Genomic DNA, 20,140 nt, shown 5'->3' with positions numbered 1-20,140 from the left:
ATTTCACTGGTATTTAGTGTTTATTAAAAGGATCACAACATTTTCTTTGCAACTTTGGGTAGAAAACCAAAAGCTTTTGCTTATGATGAAAATAAATTATGTGGTCATCCTCACAATTCAAGCCAGTCCTCCATGAAAGCAATTCAGTTTGTCCTTGTTTTCGGCTTAATATGTGTCCAGGAAACGGCACCTCAGTGTGTGGTTTATTCCCTTCCAAAAAGGTCTGGATTAGTTACTTGTGAACAAGCAAACCATTAGGCTACAGCAGTTGTAAAGGATTTCAATGTTATGGTCTCTAATGGTCTTCAATAGTAAAAGTGCCAAACACACTGTATAGTGTTTTGCAATGTTAATGGTGTTGCATTTAATGGAAATGTCACTTATCACACTACATATAGAGATGTTTTCTAATAATTGTATTGAAAAGCATACGACTGCCATGCAATGGTTTATAATTGTATTATTTTATTAGAGTTGTGACATTTGTCACTAGACCATTTCTCCATCAGTTTCTGCCTTGTAGGAAAAGTCTTCATATGAGAATTGCACCACAGGGATAGCCCTCTGAGAGCTGACATTTGTTGGACTATTTAAGGAGAGCTTGGTTGAAGCATTAGGTTGCTGAGAGAAAGACAAACTGAATTGCTTTCATGGAGGACTGGCTTGACTTATTTTCATCATGAGCAAAAGCTGTTGGTTTTCTATCTAAAGTTGCAAAGAAAATGTTGTGATCCATTTTATAAAAACAAGACACCAGAAAATTGATAAAAGGGTGTGGCAGGAGCAGGAATAGTGGCATCTAGTGGGCAAAACCTGGTACTTTCACACTAATTTATTACATTTACATTTTAGTCATTTAGCAGACGCTCTTATCCAGAGCGACTTACAGTTAGTGAGTGCATACATTAAAAAAAAATTTTTTTTCTCATACTGGCCCCCTGTGGGAATCGAACCCACAACCCTGGCGTTGCAAGCGCCATGCTCTACCAACTTAGCTACACGGGGCCCATGGTAAATAATGCAAGCAATGGCTAATTTCTCTGCAGGGAAAAAAACCCACCAGATTCACAGGGAATACATTACATAGGATGAAGAAGCAATACTCCAAGCCGCAGCTCAATACTACTTGTCAGACATAGAGAACTGATGCTGTATACTGGGTGGGATTGGTGTGGGGGGTCTGTGGGTAGCTTTTGACCATTTTATTGGATTCCTCATGTCTTACTCAAGACGTTTGACCCAAATCGGATGTTGGGTACTATGTATTGAATATTATGTGAATCCTATAAATTAAAAGGGCCAATTTGGGTGTAATCAATTAGCTTAATTTCTCAGAAATTTCAACAAAGTTGCAGGAATGCCAATCTTATCTGTTTCTAACTACAGAAACGATTTCAGAACAATCTGAGATAATGGTGTCATGGCTTTGCTGAAATGACATAGAACGACTCTTATGTGTTGGAGTACACATAAGTGTGTCTGAATACTGGCCCCTACTTGACTGTACTACTCAACCCCTCCAGTGTTCCTATATGCAGGATAGTCCTGCCGCACTCTGCTCTGATTATCTGGTCTGATGCTTTATCAAAGAGCAACATGCATGTACATAACCTGTGAGCTTGTAAATCTCCAGTGTGCTGGTAGATATACTTTATACAGCACCTGAAGTTTTCCTGTGCGTGCGTGCGCACAGTATAAATGTCCTTTAGTGTGTGTGTCGGAGTACCTACTGCTTTTGGCTTTGGTCTTGACTTAACTCACAGCCATACAAATAATATTAGCAGTCACCAATATGATGTTTTCACCAAATCCGTCATAACCAATAAGCAGTCATGTTTTCAGATTGCTTTTTATCGTTTACTAACAATTTGTCAACCTTAATACACTACATTAGAAATCAAAATACAAGGGTTTAAGATGACAGGATACCTGTATTTAAGGTGAAGTTCTCTGGAGGAGTGTAGTGCCTTGAACATTGTTTTTTCTGTGAAACGAAGCATGTCCAAATACAATAGATTTTATTTCATGGTGGCTCGAGTGCCACTTCTGAATTGCAGACACTTTTTATTTTCTTGTTGGTTTACATTTGAATGCCCTTATAGCGCTGCACTATTAACACAGTATAAGCTTTTATTTGAGTAATAAAATCATGTTTTTAATCTTTGTTTACTCCACCCCTGTGAAATTTAGAACGCCATAGAGGTGAAATGTACAGTTGCCTTGTGAGAACAGGCAGTTGATGTAGCTACAGTTAATAAAAGAGAGTAAAACATAAAATAAAAGTCAACACCCACTCATTGGGCAATGGGTAGTGTCATAGGCATAGTTAGAATTCCTAGAATTAACATTCCTATTCAAGTCAACGTTCCCCAATGGATGGACAAATTGAATTCTCATTCTATATTTGTAGGTCTGTTTTTTGAGGGGAGCCAGTAGTGTCCAGCTCAGAATGTAGCAGAGAGGCAGGTTTGCCGAGCAAGTCTTAAAGTGCAATTTCACCCATCCACCTAGCTTTCGTAGTGGCCTTGCCACAAGCCTTACCCAGGAACCTGCAACGGGAGCTAGTTTCTTTTGTTGCCTTTTTAGTTCAACGTAAGTTACAAATCACAAAGAAAACACTAACAGCATTTACAACTGCAAAATATTTTCTGTTGGGCCAAGAACATGGCTCTCCTATTATTATGCACATCATGTGATTTATTTAGTGCAATCGCCAGTTATTATTTACTTGTCTAAAGTATTGTCATTGTTTTGTGTTTCTTGAGCTTGATGTCAATGCTGCTAGTGTGTCTGTGGTGGATCCATTAAGTAGGAAAGGAGTTGTTAGGATGTGTGTTATCTGGTCGTGGTACTTGATAACACGACACACAAGATAATACGCATCCCTCCAGTAATAAATAAAATTTTCAGATGGTGAGTTTTCTCAATAAGATGTTCATGTGAAGCAGTGTTATTATATTGCCTTGTTGAAATTATTAATAAACTATGTATCATTTCCCAGGTGGTTGTTGATGATACCCTGGCTTTCTTTTCTTTGTTTATGGTTTTGAGTGTTTGATTCCTCTGTTCAGAATGAAACATGCTAAATGCAGATGGATACTTGATTGGGGAGAATTGCACATGGCATGACCTGTGTTCTAACCATAGACTGTATAAAATGGGTTCCAACCTGTAAAAATATGATGATAATAAAAATAATATATGCCATTTACAGACGCTTTTATCCAAACCAACTAAGTCATGCGCGCATACATTTTTATGTATGAGTGGTCCCGGGAATCGAACCCACTATACCTGTACATAATGGGATGAACCTCCCCCTTATCCTCCTGACTACTGAAGAGCAGTCCAACTGTTCAAATATTTTCCATTCAGCAAGATTATTATACTGCCTGTTAGAAATCTCACAACCATCACACCAGTTAAAGGTTGCAGCACTCCAGTCCTGCCAAGCTGTGAATTGTACAGTTTTCCTGTAATTAGTATTTCTACATTTTCTTTGTCTGTTTTGGGATTTCACATCAGTGTTTGTTATTCCATCAATTCGGTTTGAATTGGACTTTTATAGGATATTATGCAGAGTCTTCTGCTTTGGTGAAATACTTCTAGTAGTGAGAGATTTCTGTTCTCTGTTCTCTGTTACTTGTATCTGACAGTAATGCTACACCTCCCTGTCTGTTATGCTTAGTGAGCAGATTTGGGAATACCTCTGTTGGAATATTCACTGGGAGGCAACATTCAGATCCATAGAAATGGATTGTATAGAGCAGATACGATTATCTGAGGAATAGAGAACTGTGCCTCTTCTGATCATTGCTTTCTATCAGTTCTGAGCAACATTGCCTCCTATTGAATATGCCCCCCCCCCCCCCCCCATTGAAGGCTTGCAATAAAGCTCTGCGTGGGATTGCGTCTGCCTGCTGTGCATTTCCCACTATATTACCTTACCAACCCAGTCAGCCGCACTCTAATCACAAAGACTGTACCTGTTTAAAGAGAAATAAACATTATTTTGTGCTTGATGATGTCTCCTCCTTTATTCCTCTAGAATCTATATCTATTAAATTTAACTCTTTCAGGCTGTTTTTATTGAGTAAAGATTAATCCTATATTACTGTACAGATGTGATCAATTATTGCGTTCCCTTCTTACCCTCCATCATTAACACTTTATTGGGGAAAATGCACTATGTTATGCGCATTGCTTATTTTCACAGGTTCTGGGTGGTGATTTGTCCATCTGACGCACCAGCCGTTTTCGTCTGCATTGTGTAAACCATTCCACTTCAAATCCTTGACCAATGACTTCAATTCATTGATGTTAATTACACTGAACAAAAATATAAATGCAACATGCAGCAATTTCAAAGATTTTACTCCGTTACAGTACATATAAGGAAATCAGTCAATTGAAATGAATTCATTAGGCAATAATGTAAGGATTTCACATTACTGGAAATACAGATATGCATCTGTTTGTCACAGATACCTTAAAAAAATAAAAGGTAGGGGTGTGGACCAGAAAACCAGTCTGTATCTGGTGTGACCACCATTTGCCTCCTGCAGCGCGATACATCTCCTTCGCATAGAGTTGATCAGGCTGTTGATTGTGGCCTGTGGAATGTTGTCCCACTCCTCTGTGCGAAGTTGCTGGATATTGGCGGGAACTGGAACATGCTGTCGTACACATCAATCCAGAGCATCCCAAACGTGCTCATTGGGTGACATGTCTGGTGAGTATGCAGCCATGGAAGAACTAGGACATTTTTAGCTTCCAGGAATTCTCTAAAACAACGTTGGAGGCGGCTTATGGTAGAGAAATAAACATTCAATTTTCTGACAACAGCTCTGGTGGACATTCCTGCAGTCAGCATGCCAATTTCATGCTCCCTCAAAACTTGAGACATCTGTGGTATTGTATTGTGTGACAAAACTGCACATTTTAGAGTGGCCTTTTATTGTCCCGAGCACAAGGTGCACCTGTGTAATGATCATGCTGTTTAATAAGCTTCTTGATATGCCATACCTGTCAGGTGGATGTATTATCTTGGCAAAGGAGAAATGCTCACTAACAGGGATGTAAACAAATGTGTGCACAACATTTGAGAGAAATAAGCTTGCATATGGAAAAGTTCTGGGATCTTTTATTTCAGCTCATGAAACATGGGACCAACACTTTACATTTATTTATTTTATTATTATTTTTTTCACCAAAGAAAACAAGTGATAGACACAATACAGATTTTAAAAAATGTAATTACATTTAACGGTGTGCAGGTGTGGTTGGAAGCCTTGTAAAAATCACACCACAAAAAAACTATATCAAATACAAAAATAAATACAATACATCAGTATATTTCTAGGCCTGATTATCTTTCATCTAGAAAAGAAAGAGTGGCGCAGTGGTCAAAGGCACTGCATCGCAGTGCTAGCTGTGCCACTAGAGATCCTGGTTCGAATCCAGGCTCTGTCGTAGCCGGCCGCGACCGGGAGACCCATGGGGCGGCGCAAGGTAGGGGAGAGAATGGCCGGCAGGGATGTAGCTCAGTTGGTAGAGCATGGTGTTTACAACGCCAGGGTTGTGGGTTCGATTCCCACGGGTGGGCAGTATGAAGGGAAAAAAAAATTATATATAATGTATGCCCTCAGTAACTGTAAGTCGCTCTGGATAAGAGCGTCTGCTAAATGACTAAAATGTAAATGAGTCTGTTCAAATTGACCTCCAATGAAAATTCAGTCCACCTCCACTTTTTGATTGTATGACATGTTTTTTGTATTAGCACCATGATAAAATTACATTTGGCCTACATTACTACTGTATAAATGTCAAATTACCGTAATCACAATAGATTATTGGCATTAGGCCTATAACAAACAGACATAGCCTATAGTGAACAATTAAAATCTACATTTGACTGTATAACTATATATATTTTTTTTTTATTCATTTGACAGGCTATAATGATCAAATAATCAATTTCAAACCTACCCGGCACGTTTTCATATTCAAATTTATGGCGCAAACCCTCCATACATGATTCACGTTTCCATATTGGCAGATTCGCAAATTACAAAAATAAAAAAACATAATGATCTTAGACGTTTTCATAAAATGTAATGCAGCCTATTTTATCCGTATGTTTTTCGTCTTTGGACATTCTTTATAGTGCATATTTATCCAGATGTATATTAAAAGATGTGAAACTGATAGTTAGATTCGCCACACAGACAAATAACAACAAAAGGAACCAAATTACATTTAACGGTGAAAATGTGACGCCACTTCACTAGGCGTCCATTGACTTCAGAATTACACCTTCCTCAAACACCAAAGAATGGTACACATCGAAATTAGAGCCTTATTTCGACAAATACACCATAGAACAAATCCTTCTCTATTTGACGAAAGTGCCCACACGCGCCTGTGGCGTACAGCAGTGGCTGCACCTTTTGTTCGCTGGAGTTCCTGAATTATTCCCATCACAATGAAATTACTAGGATATTGTGTTGTTGTGTAAACCATTGACCCCACATTTCTTGTGATTAGATAGGGTTTTATATAATTAATAAATCGATCTGCAATCGTCCCATTTACTGAGCTGTAGTGAGAGATTTTGCAGAACGCAAGCTTGAGGAGCCCTGAGCAGTAAGTGTTTATTAATTCAGAGCTACATTGGCTATGTATTCGTGGTGTCTAGAGAGAAATAGGTTAACATTTGTAAGGTGTTTTATTAATTGTTTTAATTGCAATGTATTTGTGCTTTGATTTATGTTACAATTTGCTTTTCGAATCGTTTCTTATCCTATGTCGCTAGCGACACAAGAAGACCCAGGATTCTGAGTTCTACATTATCATAAGTATGATATATTTATCTTTCCCTGTAAGTAAATGTAATTCCCCTAGAACGACATTGTTGACTAAGGAAATGGTTTTGCTTTAGTTACATTAATAGGTTGCGATCAGGTAACACAGGGTGTTATTTTGTAGTGGCTTGGTTGATCAGGGTGAGGTCTAAACCATGTGGAGGGAAACATTGTATCAAGCTGATACATCATTTGAGCTGTTACATTGTATCACCTCGGGTTGTTGTCACCCGTAAGAATGGTTACAATGTTACTCAGGCTTCTATAGATACACATGTATCATTTTGCTGCAAACTAGCAACAATGGTTGCAATCTAGTGGATATGGCTATCTGGTTGCACTTGCAAGCTAGTTGCTACATATTTCCTTGGATCTTTGAGCACGTGAATAGAACAACATGATATTACGCTATCCAAATGAATACAGGGGCTAAACATTCGATCGATCAAGAGTCATTCATATGATTTATTATCTTATACGTTGATTAGCTTGCCAGAGTTTTATCTGGTACTTCTGGTAAATATGTTTTTCCAGTGAGAGTGGAGGCTATGGGCAGGTGTTTAGAAGTCTGTTTTTTTATTTATATAACGCATCTGGTCGAATCAACCTTGAATTTATCCGTTATCTGTAATCCAACATTCCAAACGTGTAAATTATCTCGGCTGTCAAATCGATCCGGTTACTAACTATCTAGCTAGCTTTTTGTGTCTTCAGTTTAAGATTTTAATCAATATTTTATTCGAAAACATTGTTACTTGTAACGGTAAGTAAGCAGTATGATGAGCAATGTTGCAAGTAAAATATAATTTGCATTGATTTAGCTAGCAAGAAAAATGGTCAGATGCAGCTGTCGTTGCCATGGTAAAGTTGACAGCTATCCAGCCACGTGCCTGCTGTTTGCAGGGTTTTGTTTCCTTGAAATCAGCAAGACAACATGGAATAGCTTTTAGGATTCCAAAGGGCTAAAGGCAATGGACACAACTTTGTTGTTTTCAACATAGACTGACTACTATATTGACATAATACCCACTGGCATGTCTGTGTTTCAATTAATGTTGGAGTGAGAGATGCCAACATTTATTTAGTGCAAATTTACACCCTCCCCCCCTCTGTGTCTCAGATGTAAGCTTGAACAGCTCCTGTCCCAGCAGTGGCCATCGGCACAATGGGGCTGGACTTTGACGTGAAGACTTTCTGCCACAACCTCCGAGCCACCAAGCCCCCTTACGAGTGCCCCGTGGAGACCTGTCGCAAGGTCTACAAGAGCTACAGCGGCATCGAGTACCACCTCTACCACTACGACCATGACAACCCCATGCCCGCACAGGGCATGCCCCAGAAGAAGAGGAAGGGGCGCCCCCCTCGGGTGTCCCTGGTGGGGACCGGGGACGGGGAGGGAGGGGTGGGAAAGGGATGTGGGCCAGGGCAGGGAGGGAACACCCCTGGGAGTCCTAACCAGTCAGAGCACTCCCACTCCCCAGGCAGAGAGACAATGACATATGCCCAGGCCCAGCGCATGGTGGAGCTGGAGATCCATGGACGCATCCACCGCATCAGCATCTTTGAGAACATTGACGTCGTGTCGGAGGACGACAGCGGGGCAGAGGACCCTCCGTCCTCGGGCGGAAGTGGGGGAGGGGCGTGTAATGGGGGTGACAGCGGGGGAGGAGGGAGTGAGGTGGGGGGCAACGGCAAGGACAGGCCAGATACCCCTGCTGCTAACGGGGGTAAGGCCACACCCAAGTCTGGGAAGCACAAGAGTAAAGAGAAAAAGAAGGAGGGATCGTCGCACCACCACAGCACTTCCTCTGGCCCGGCGGTCAAACTGCCTGAGGTGGTGTACAGAGAGCTTGACCAGGAGAGGCCCGACGCTCCCACACGACACACATCCTACTACAGGTCAGTCACAGTACCACACGACACTCATCCTATTACAGGTCAGTCACAGTACCACATGACACTCATCCTATTACAGGTCAGTCACAGTACCACACGACACTCATCCCATTACAGGTCAGTCACAGTACCACACGACACTCATCCTATTACAGGTCAGTCACAGTACCACACGGCACTCATCCTATTACAGGTCAGTCACAGTACCACACGACACTCATCCTATTACAGGTCAGTTACAGTACCACACGACACACATCCTACTACAGGTCAGTCACAGTACCACACGACACTCATCCTATTACAGGTCAGTCACAGTACCACACGACACTCATCCTATTACAGGTCAGTCACAGTACCACACGGCACTCATCCTATTACAGGTCAGTCACAGTACCACACGACACTCATCCTACTACAGGTCAGTCACAGTACCACATGACACTCATCCTACTACAGGTCAGTCACAGTGCCCCACGACACTCATCCTATCACAGGTCAGTCACAGTACCACACAACACTCATCCTACTACAGGTCAGTCAGTCAGTTAGTCCTCTGTAGCTTAGTTGGTAGAGCATGGCTCTTGCAACACCAGGATAGTGGGTTCGATTCCCGGGACCACCCATACTTAAACAATGTATGCACTCATGACTGTAAGTCGCTTTGGATAAAAGCATCTGCTAAATGGCATATATTATCATATTATAGTCAGTCACAGTACCCTGCCTCAGCTGGTGGTATTGGAGGTCTCAATTTCCATACTCTCTCACTCCATTCTTCTCTGCTCTCTCTCTCCCCCCACACTTTCCTCTCCCTCAGGTACATAGATAAGTCGGTGGAGGAGCTGGATGAGGAGGTGGAGTATGACATTGATGAGGAGGACTATATCTGGCTGGACATCATGAATGACAAGCGGCGTAGTGACGGGGTGACGCCCATCCCCCAGGAAGTGTTTGAGTACCTCATGGACCGGCTGGAGAAGGAGTCCTACTTCGAGAGCCACAACAAGGTGACACACTAGATTCTCTCTCTCTCTCTCTCTCTCTCTCTCTCTCTCTCTCTCTCTCTCTCTCTGTCTCTCTCTCTCTGTCTCGCTCTCTCTGTGACAGCTTTTGTGTCAGTCCAGCTTTCCAGACATGTGATGTTGACTTGCTTTATCTGTCACCTTCTGTTGGGTGTGTAGTGTACTGTACTGAGTGAGCAGTAGGATGTAAAACGGCATTAGCTGTGTGAGTCTGTTCCCCTAAATAGTTATCCCCTTACTTACCCTCTGGTCCATTTTCTTCTCCCACTTTCCCCTCCTCTTCCAGACGGACCCCAGCGCCCTGATCGACGAGGACGCCGTCTGCTGCATCTGTAACGACGGCGAGTGTCAGAACAGCAACGTGATCCTGTTCTGTGACATGTGTAACCTGGCCGTGCACCAGGAGTGTTACGGCGTGCCCTACATCCCTGAGGGCCAGTGGCTGTGTCGCCGCTGCCTCCAGTCCCCCAGCCGCGCCGTCGACTGTGCCCTATGCCCCAACAAGGGTGGGGCCTTTAAACAGACGGACGACGCACGCTGGGCCCACGTGGTGTGTGCACTCTGGATCCCCGAGGTAAGAGTGTGTGTGAGGGTAGGAGTGTGTGCAACGGTAGGAGTGTGTGTGTGTGTGAGGGTAGGAGTGTGTGTGTGTGTGTGTGTGTGTGTGAGGGTAGGAGAGTGTGTGCATGCTGTGCTTGTATGTATCAACAAAGTTTTGATGCTGTGCATGTCTGTATCTAGTCTGTCCTGTTGACAGTCCTGTTGTACTGAATGTGGCTGATCTCCTCACCCCTTTCTCCCTCTCCTTCTCTCTCCCCAGGTGTGTTTTGCCAACACAGTCTTCCTGGAGCCCATCGACAGCATCGAGCACATCCCCCCGGCGCGCTGGAAGCTCACCTGCTACATCTGCAAGCAGCGCGGCTCAGGGGCCTGCATCCAGTGCCACAAGGCCAACTGCTACACAGCCTTCCACGTCACCTGTGCCCAGCAGGCCGGCCTCTACATGAAGATGGAGCCCGTCAGGGAGACCGGCGCCAACGGCACCTCATTCAGCGTCCGCAAGACCGCCTACTGCGACATCCACACCCCGCCCGGCTTAGCACGCCCCCTCGGGGGGGTGGGAGGGACTAGCATGGGCTCCTCCCACAGTGAAGGCGAGCTGGAGGAAGACGATGAGCCCAGTATAGGTCACGATGACGACACCAAGGGCTGGAGCTCAGAGCGGGCCAAGAGGGCCAAGGCCAAGTCCAGACTGAAGATGAAGAGAGCTAGGAAGATACTGGCTGAGAAGAGGAACGCCGCGCCCGTGGTGTCTGTGCCCTGTATACCCCCACACAGGTACACACTCACTCACTCTCTCTCTCATACACACACACACACACACACACACACACACACACACACACACACACACACACATACTCATACTCACTGCAGACACAAAGGCATACAGATTCAGACTTCACATACTCTCCCAGTCTCGTCAGTCCTACCATCTCCCCTGTGTGTTCCTCCCCAGGCTCAGTAAGATCACCAGTAACCTGACAGTGCCCAGGAAGAGCCAGTTTATGCAGCGACTGCACAGTTACTGGACCCTGAAGAGGCAGAGCCGGAATGGCGTCCCTCTGCTGCGCCGGCTCCAGACCCACCTGCAGTCACAGCGCAACACGGAGCAGCTACAGCCGCAGGCGCCACAGTCACAGGTTCCCACGGTAACCACCACACAGGCTCTGTCTGGTGTTGTTATCACAGCGGTAGGGAGAATACTACTGGAAGCTCTGCATGTGTTTGGACTGAAGTGTGCCGGCTTTTCAGAGAGAGAAGGAAAGAGGGAGTGTGTGCTCTGTTTATGTAAATGATAGGGTTGCATTGTCTCAGGCGATTGCTTTGTTTGATTCTGCTGTGATGTAGTGGGTGTGGTGCTGCATCCTGATGAACTGTGTAGGCTTACTGGTGTGTAACACTACCAAACTAACCAGTTTGTGTCTTTGTGTGCATTTATTTTGTGTGTGTGTGTGTATTTGTGTGTGTTACATTGCCAATCTAACATGTGTGTGTGTTGGGGCCCCAGAAGGACAGTGAGGAGAATAACTTGGCTCTGAAGGAGCAGCTGAAGGCATGGCAGAGACTGAGACATGACCTGGAGAGAGCCAGACTACTGGTGGAGCTCATCCGCAAGAGAGAGAAGCTCAAAAGGGAGACGGTGAGACACACACACACTACTCACATCCATACTTCAAGCATATCTTTGAATATTGACACACAAACACACACTTGACATCTTGCAGTTTGCACAGTGAGCAGGTGTGCTTAGAGTCTGTTCTGATGTTGATCTGTGTGTGTGTTCAGATCAAGGTGCAGCAGATGGCGCTAGAGATGCAGCTGACTCCCTTCTTGGTCCTGCTGAGGAACACACTGGAACAGCTCCAGGACAGAGACACCAGCAACTTCTTCACTGAGCCTGTCCCCCTGGCTGAGGTAACACACACACTTTTTTGGGGGAAAACTCTGACACCCCTTTGTGTTATCTCACACACACTGTGGCTGGTGGGGTTTAACCCCTAACCTCTCTCTCTCCTCAGGTGCCAGACTACCTGGACCACATCGAGAGGCCAATGGACTTCCAGACCATGTGGAACCTACTAGAGGCTCACTGCTACCTCAGCTTCGAATCCTTTGAGGCAGACTTCGGCCTCATCGTCAACAATTGCCTCAAATACAACGCCAAGGACACAGTGTTCTACCGCGCTGCTCTGCGCCTCCGGGAGATGGGTGGGGCCGTGATCAGGACCGCTCGCAGACAGGCCGAGCGAATCGGCTTGGACTATGACACAGGTATGCACCTCCCTCGAGAGCCCAGCCCGGACAGCCAGCGTGACAGAGAGAGAGACCGAGAGAGGGAGAGAGAGAGGGACAGGGACCGAGAACGAGAACGAGAGAGGGACCGAGACGGAGACAGGCCGCTGTCTTCCAATGAGGAGGGTGAGTGGCTTGGAGTCCTGTTTTATCACCAGATGTTCTACTCCCGCCTCTCCCCCTTTCTCCCTTTCCTACATTTGTACTCTTCCACTTAAGTTATTATGTTGCTGTATAGCCGTGTGGGATTCTGTAGTTGTGTTACATTTCTCTCTGTTTCTTAGACCTGCTCTTACCAGAGAACCGGCGGCGGCTGCCATTGGAGGAGCAGCTGTGTTTCCTGCAGGCGCGCTTTGATGAGGTCAACTCGGGGAAGCACAGCATTGGTCAGTCGCGGCGTGCCAAAGCCCTGAGGAAGGAGATGACTGTCATCAAGAGGAAACTTGCCCACCAGAGAGAGGGTGGCTCGGGCATGGGGGGCAGGGACTCAGGGGGCGGGGGGGACAGGGGACCATCCCTCCCCCATCACCCCTCCTCCACAGGACGCCACGACGAGGGGGAAGAGAGCAGCAGTCAGGAGATCAGTGGCAAGGGTGAGACTGAGGGGATATCTAAACTAAACTCAGTGTACATGCTCCAGTATTCATTTACAAATAGATCTCACATAGGCCTACCCATACTGTTCATGTCCAACTCTCATTATGTTAGATATATGATATACCATTTTCAGTCTCCCTGCTTCTCCCTCCTCTCTCTCCTTAGATCTAAGTGCATCATCCTCAGCTCTAGCTCCAGAGGTGGGACGTCGTACCTCTGTCCTTTTCTCCAAGAAGAACCCCAAAATGGCCGGACCCCCCAAGAGGCCGGGCCGTCCCCCTAAGAACAGAGACACGGGACACAGAGGGGCAGGGGTGAGCCCCAGTCCAATAGGTCCCCCTCAGCTGGCCCTCTTGTCTCCCCCTCGGCAGAGGAAGAGACCCCACAGCAGCTCCAGCTCCGAGAGCGACAGTGACATCGACGACCTCCTCCCGAGTAAGAGACACACACACACACACACACACAATCAAACCAATCACATACACAATCACACTAGGCCTGTAACAACATTGTCTTTTAATGGTTACGACTCTCTAAGGTCAGTCTAGTAACTGTAACGGTTACAACTCTCTAAGGTCAGTCTAGTAACTAACGGTTATGACGCTGTCTCCTAGGCCTGCCCACTAACGGTTTTGGCGGGGCCAACCAGCCGGTGACGGAGAGTTTTCGGGTGTACAGAAACGAGAGGAGCCTCCCTCGATCCAGCTCTGACTCTGAATCCACCACTAGCAGCAGCAGTAGTGCTGCCTCTGACAGAACCAGGTCATTATAATAACCACACACAGACAGACACACACAATGGTATTTATACACAGCCACATAGTCAAACACAACTACACTGTCTATGTGCACACATTGGGTTTAGGATGAATGAAGGACTCTCTTTTTGTCTCTCTCTCTCTCTCTCTCTCTCTCTGTCTCTCTCTGTGTCTGTCTCTGTGTCTCTGTCTCTCTCTCTCTCAGTACCACTCCGTCTAAGCAGGGCCGGGGGAAGCAGTCGTTCTCTCGTTCGGCCTTCCAGGAGGACAGCAGTGAGGAGACATCAGGGACAGAGAACGACTCCTACTCTGTGGGAGGGTCACGCAGCGTCTCACACTGTGAGTGACACACATACGACACACACATATAGGCATGCATGCACTTCTCCGTCATTGTCGATCTCATCTATCGCGCCACCTCTACCTCTCCTTTTCCCAAAGGGTGTGTGTTTAGGAGGTATATACAGTGCCTTCTGAAAGTATTCAGACCCCTTGACTTTTTCCACATTTTGTTAGGTTACAGCCGTATTCTAAAATGTATTACATTGTTTTTTTCCCTCATCAATCTACACACAATACCCCATAATGTCAAAGCAAAAACAGATTTGTAGAAATGTTTGCTAATTGATTATAAATAACAAAAACGTAAATATAACATTTACATAAGTATTCAGACCCTTTACTCTTACTTTATTGAAGCACCTTTGGCAGCAATTATAGCCTCGAGTCTTCTTGGGTATGACGCTACAAGCTTGGCACACCTGTATTTGGGAAGTTTCTCCCATTCTGCTCTGCAGATCCTCTCAAGCTCTGTCAGCTTGGATGGGGAACGTTGCTGCGCAACTAATTTCAGGTCTCTCCAGAGATTTTTGATCGGGTTCAAGTCTGGCTCTGGCTGGGCCACTCAAGGACATTCAGAGACTTGTCCTGAAGCCACTCCTGCGTTGTCTTGGCTGTGTGCTTAGGGTCGTTGTCCTGTTGGAAGGTGAACCTTCGCCCCAGTCTGAGGTCCTGAGCGCTCTGGAGCAGGTTTTCATCGAGGATCTCTCTGTACTTTGCTCCGTTCATCTTTTCTTCAATCCTGACTAGTCTCCCAGTCCCTGCCGCTGAAGAACACCCCCACAGCATGATGCTGCCACCACCATGCTTCACCATAGGGATGGTGCCAGGTTTCCTCCAGAAGTGACACTTGGCATTCAGGTCAAATAGTTCAATCTTGGTTTCAGCAGACCAGAGAATCTTGTTTCTCATGGTCTGAGAGTCTTTAGGTGCCTTTTGGCAAACTCCAAGCGGGCTGTCATGTGCCTTTTTCTGTCTGGCCACTCTATCATAAAGGCCTGAAAGGTTCTCCCATCTCCACAGAGGAACTCTAGAGCTCTGTCAGAGTGACCATTGGGTTCTTGATCACCTCCCTGAACAAGGCCCTTCTCCCCCGATTGCTCAGTTTGGCCGGGCGGCCAGCTCTAGGAAGAATCTTGGTGGTTCCAAATGTCTTCCATTTAAGAATGATGGAGGCCACTGTGTTCTTGGAGACCTTCAGTGCTGCAGAATATTTATGGTAACCTTCCCCAAATCTGTCTCAGAACTCTACGGACAATTCCTTCGACCTCATGGCTTGGTTTTTGCTCTGACATGCACTGTCAACTGTGGGACCTTATATAGACAGGTGTGTGCCTTTCCAAATCATGTCAAATCAATTGAATTTACCACAGGTGGACTCCAATCAAGTTGTAGAAACATCTCAAGATTGATCAATGGAAACAGGATGCACCTGAGCTAAATTTTGAGTCTCATAGCAAAGGGTCTGAATACTTATGTAAATAAGGTATTTCAGTTATTATTATTTTGTAAATTAGCAAAAATGTCTAAAAACCTGTTTTCACTTTGTCATAATGGGGTATTGTGTGTATATTTCTGAGGATTATAATTGTTTTAGTCCATTTTAGAATAAGGCTGTAACGTAACAAAATGTGGAAAAAGTCAAGGGGTCTCAATACTTTCTGAAGGCATTGTATGTGTGTGATTCTGATGTATTGTGTGTTTCTCTCAGTAGGGTGGGGCCGGGGCCGATCAGGTTGTAGGACGCCATCAGATGACTACTCTTCCCTTGACGCTCTGGACCTGGTGTGGGCCAAATGTAGAGGCTATCCTTCATATCCTGCTCTGGTAATCCAGCCATGGATGGACACACACACACATTAGGATAAACTATGGTTGAAATGTCCATTCGGCCACAAGTTGCTAGTATCTCATACCAACCCATACCATAAAAGTTAAAACTATTGTATTTACCCGTCCTGTACCCTCCCTCTAACCCTCCCCCTCACCCCTGTAGATCATAGATCCTAAGATGCCCAGGGAGGGGGTATTCCACAGAGGGGTTCCTATCCCCGTGCCCCCCCTGGACGTCCTGAAGTTGGGGGAGCAGATGACCCAAGAGGCCCGGGAACACCTCTTCCTGGTACTCTTTTTCGACAACAAGAGAACCTGGTCAGTACACTGTCTGTCTCACTCTGTCTGTCTGTCTCTGTCTCTGTCCTCTGTGTTTGTCTTTCTCTGCTCCTCGCTCTCTCTTCCCCCTCTCTCTCTCTCTCTCTCTCTCTCTCTCTCTCTCTCTCTCTCTCGCTCTCTCTTTCTCTCTCCTTTCCTCTCTCTCTCCTTTCCTCTCTCTCTCTCTCTCTCTCTCTCTCTCTCTCTCTCTCTCTTTGTTCCCACTCATTTTCATATTTCCCCCCTTCTCTCTCCCATGTGAACCTCTATCCCTCTCACACTCTGGTAGAGAAGTGTTGATTTGAAGGCCTCCCCAGTGGAGGCAGCGGAGAACCCAGAATCAGAGTGTAGCAGCAAACCTCCGTCTGTAGTCAACAACGTGCAGCTCAGCAGCATTACATCAGTTCAGAAGGCTGTCTGCACGTAGTACAATAGCAAAGGAAACTGTTATTTACATAGAAATGCAAGAAAGAAAAGAAAAGCCATCGCTCGCTAGCAGAAGTGGGTCAGGAGTGATTGAAGAGGACGCTCTGAAAGAGAACAAAGAGAGAGAAAATACACTTTGTTTTAGGTCACAACACACGATACAACTCACAACAGTTGCTGCTGCACTGTGGATGTGGGTGGATAATAATGACCTGTGTGAGAAAGTGGATCTAACCCTGTATGTCCCTGTGTTTTTTAAAACCGTGTCTCTGTGTGTGTTTCTGACCCTGTGTCTCTGTGTGTGTTTCTGACCCTGTGTCTCTGTGTGTGTTTCTGACCCTGTGTCTCTGTGTGTGTTTCCGACCCTGTGTCTCTGTGTGTGTTTCCGACCCTGTGTCTCTGTGTGTGTTTCTGACCCTGTGTCTCTGTGTGTGTTTCTGACCCTGTGTCTCTGTGTGTGTTTCTGACCCTGTGTCTCTGTGTGTATTTCTGACCCTGTGTCTCTGTGTGTGTTTCTGACCCTGTGTCTCTGTGTGTGTTTCTGACCCTGTGTCTCTGTGTGTGTTTCTGACCCTGTGTCTCTGTGTGTATTTCTGACCCTGTGTCTCTGTGTGTATTTCTGACCCTGTGTCTCTGTGTGTGTTTCTGACCCTGTGTTTCTGACCCTGTGTTTCTGACCCTGTGTTTCTGACCCTGTGTCTCTGTGTGTGTTTCTGACCCTGTGTCTCTGTTTGTGTTTCTGACCCTGTGTCTCTGTGTGTATTTCTGACCTTGTGTCTCTGTGTGTGTTTCTGACCCTGTGTTTCTGACCCTGTGTCTCTGTGTGTGTTTCTGACCCTGTGTCTCTGTGTGTGTTTCTGACCCTGTGTTTCTAACCCTGTGTCTCTGTGTGTGTTTCTAACCCTGTGTTTCTGACCCTGTGTCTCTGTGTGTGTTTCTGACCCTGTGTCTCTGTGTGTGTTTCTGACCCTGTGTCTCTGTGTGTGTTTCTAACCCTGTGTCTCTGTGTGTGTTTCTAACCCTGTGTTTCTGACCCTGTGTCTCTGTGTGTGTTTCTGACCCTGTGTCTCTGTGTGTGTTTCTGACCCTGTGTCTCTGTGTGTGTTTCTGACCCTGTGTCTCTGTGTGTGTTTCTGACCCTGTGTCTCTGTGTGTGTTTCTAACCCTGTGTCTCTGTGTGTGTTTCTAACCCTGTGTCTCTGTGTGTGTTTCTGACCCTGTGTCTCTGTGTGTGTTTCTGACCCTGTGTCTCTGTGTGTGTTTCTGACCCTGTGTTTCTGTGTGTGTTTCTGACCCTGTGTCTCTGTGTGTGTTTCTAACCCTGTGTCTCTGTGTTTGTTTCTAACCCTGTGTCTCTGTCTGTATGTCTGTCTGTCTGTAGGCAGTGGCTGCCGCGTTCTAAGCTGGTTCCTCTGGGGGTGGACCGGGAGCTGGACAAGGAGAAAATGCTGGAGGGAAGGAAGTCCAACATCCGCAAGTCAGTGCAGGTGGCCTACCACCGTGCCATGCAGCACCGCAACAAGGTCCAGGGAGACCCCAGTAGCGACACCAGCGACAGCGACTGAGCACACGCACCCACATGCACAGGATGCACACACAGGCTGCACACTCCCGCAGATATGCCGAACACACACACATAGACAGACACACAAACCAACACGTCTTTGCTGGCCAACCCCTCGTATTGATAGGGTATTGGTTTCAGATCTGTGGCCTTGGAGAGCCTAGCACCCAGCACGTAGGAGAATATGCCAGTAGTACCTATTGGAAAGCACATGCAACACCCTCTCTCCAACACACACACACATTGTTGGCACACACAGTGGTATTTAATCTGAGATGTAAAATATGTATTTAAGAGAATTGAAACAAAAAGGGTATTAAGAAAAAATTATATTCCCGGCATCATGATTGAGAATTGTCCTTGCATATGGTTGATATGAGTGTTTACCAGCGACTGAAGAACATGGTCTGCAGAAGGTCGTATAACACAAATATGCACATACACACACATATACATTCAAACAGGGAAATGCATATACACACACAAAGCTCTTCTCACAGGAAAATATGCACACACACACATCCACACACCACATGGTGTGCACTTATGTTTCCACAGTATCACTGGTCCAACACCCCCTCTACGCAACTCCCCCTGCAGCCCCCTCGGATCCCCGTGTCCAATCACGGCTTAGTGGAGCACGGGGTCGGACGGTATTGGGCAATCGACTGTGAGCAAAGCAGCTTCCTCTGTTATTTATTCCGTCTCCCAAGGACCTCCAGTCTTCTTCTATCTAGTCTGATGGACCGTCTCCACAACATTGCATTTTGCAGTCGTTTCCTCTACTCTTCTGTATGTGTTTATTTGGTCTGTTTGTACTATTCTGGCCGCTGGTGAATAATGAAGACTAATGTAAATGTGATGAGAAACACACGCCAGCCTCACTGTCTGTTCTAGTCTCGGGCCAATGGCTTTAGAATTTTTATATATACAGATTACATGAAATAGAAATTTAATAAAATAATTGAGTTTTGTACACCATGGTCCTGGTCAACTCTCTTTTGCCTGTGTTTGTGCATCTGTGTTTGTCAGTGTGTGTGTGTGTACAACATTGCTGCCTTTCCCTGTTAAGTTCAAAGGTTCTCTCAGTCAAAATATTTTTGCAGAGATGATATCTAATCACAATGAATTACATGAGTACATAGCTCAGTGCCTGGACTTGTTGCTCAACCTTCATTTCCCAGTTGTGAGCAGGAAGTTATGTGGAATACCCCTGTGTGTTCTAAGGAAGCCCTGTTCTGCCTTTCAACCAGGATGAATCATGAGTGAGTGTATTTAGTTACCGCCATAACTGGGAGAAACGGCTCAATATCAGTATAACTTTACCTACACTACCAGTCAAAAGTTTGGACACACCTACTCATTCCATGGTTTTTCTTTATTTTTACTATTTTCTATATTGTAGAATAATAGTGAAGACCTCAAAACTATGAAATAACATATGGAATCATGTAGTTACCAAAAAAGTGTTAAACAAATCAAAATATATTTTATATTTGAGATTCTTCAAAGTAGCCACCCTTTGCCTTGATGACAGCTTTGCACACTTGGCATTCTCTCAAACAGCTTCATGAGGTAGTCACATGGAATGCAGTTCAATTAACAGGGGTGCCTTGTTAAAAGTTAATTTGTGGAATTTATTTCCTTCTTAATGCATTTGAGCCT

General features: G+C 45.4%; 1 protein-coding gene across 1 annotated transcript; it reads left to right on the top strand.

Moving 5' to 3' along the window:
• Positions 1–6,430: 6,430 nt before the first annotated feature.
• Positions 6,431–19,392, top strand: LOC311149751 (peregrin-like). The gene is made up of 16 exons (XM_084186966.1): positions 6,431–6,645; positions 7,984–8,762; positions 9,580–9,769; positions 10,071–10,358; positions 10,605–11,122; positions 11,304–11,538; positions 11,856–11,987; positions 12,134–12,262; positions 12,367–12,766; positions 12,925–13,233; positions 13,403–13,672; positions 13,852–13,999; positions 14,201–14,334; positions 16,049–16,161; positions 16,331–16,485; positions 18,293–19,392. The coding sequence occupies exons 2-16, from the start codon at positions 8,029–8,031 to the stop codon at positions 18,474–18,476; spliced, it is 3,939 nt and encodes a 1,312-aa protein (XP_084043092.1). The 5' UTR covers positions 6,431–6,645; positions 7,984–8,028; the 3' UTR covers positions 18,477–19,392.
• Positions 19,393–20,140: the final 748 nt, after the last annotated feature.

Source organism: Coregonus lavaretus (assembly GCF_964263955.1).
Source record: "Coregonus lavaretus genome assembly, chromosome: 22".
NCBI lineage: Eukaryota > Metazoa > Chordata > Actinopteri > Salmoniformes > Salmonidae > Coregonus > Coregonus lavaretus.
Note: the sequence above shows the minus strand (reverse complement) of the source record. Positions and strands in the feature narration are given on the sequence as shown.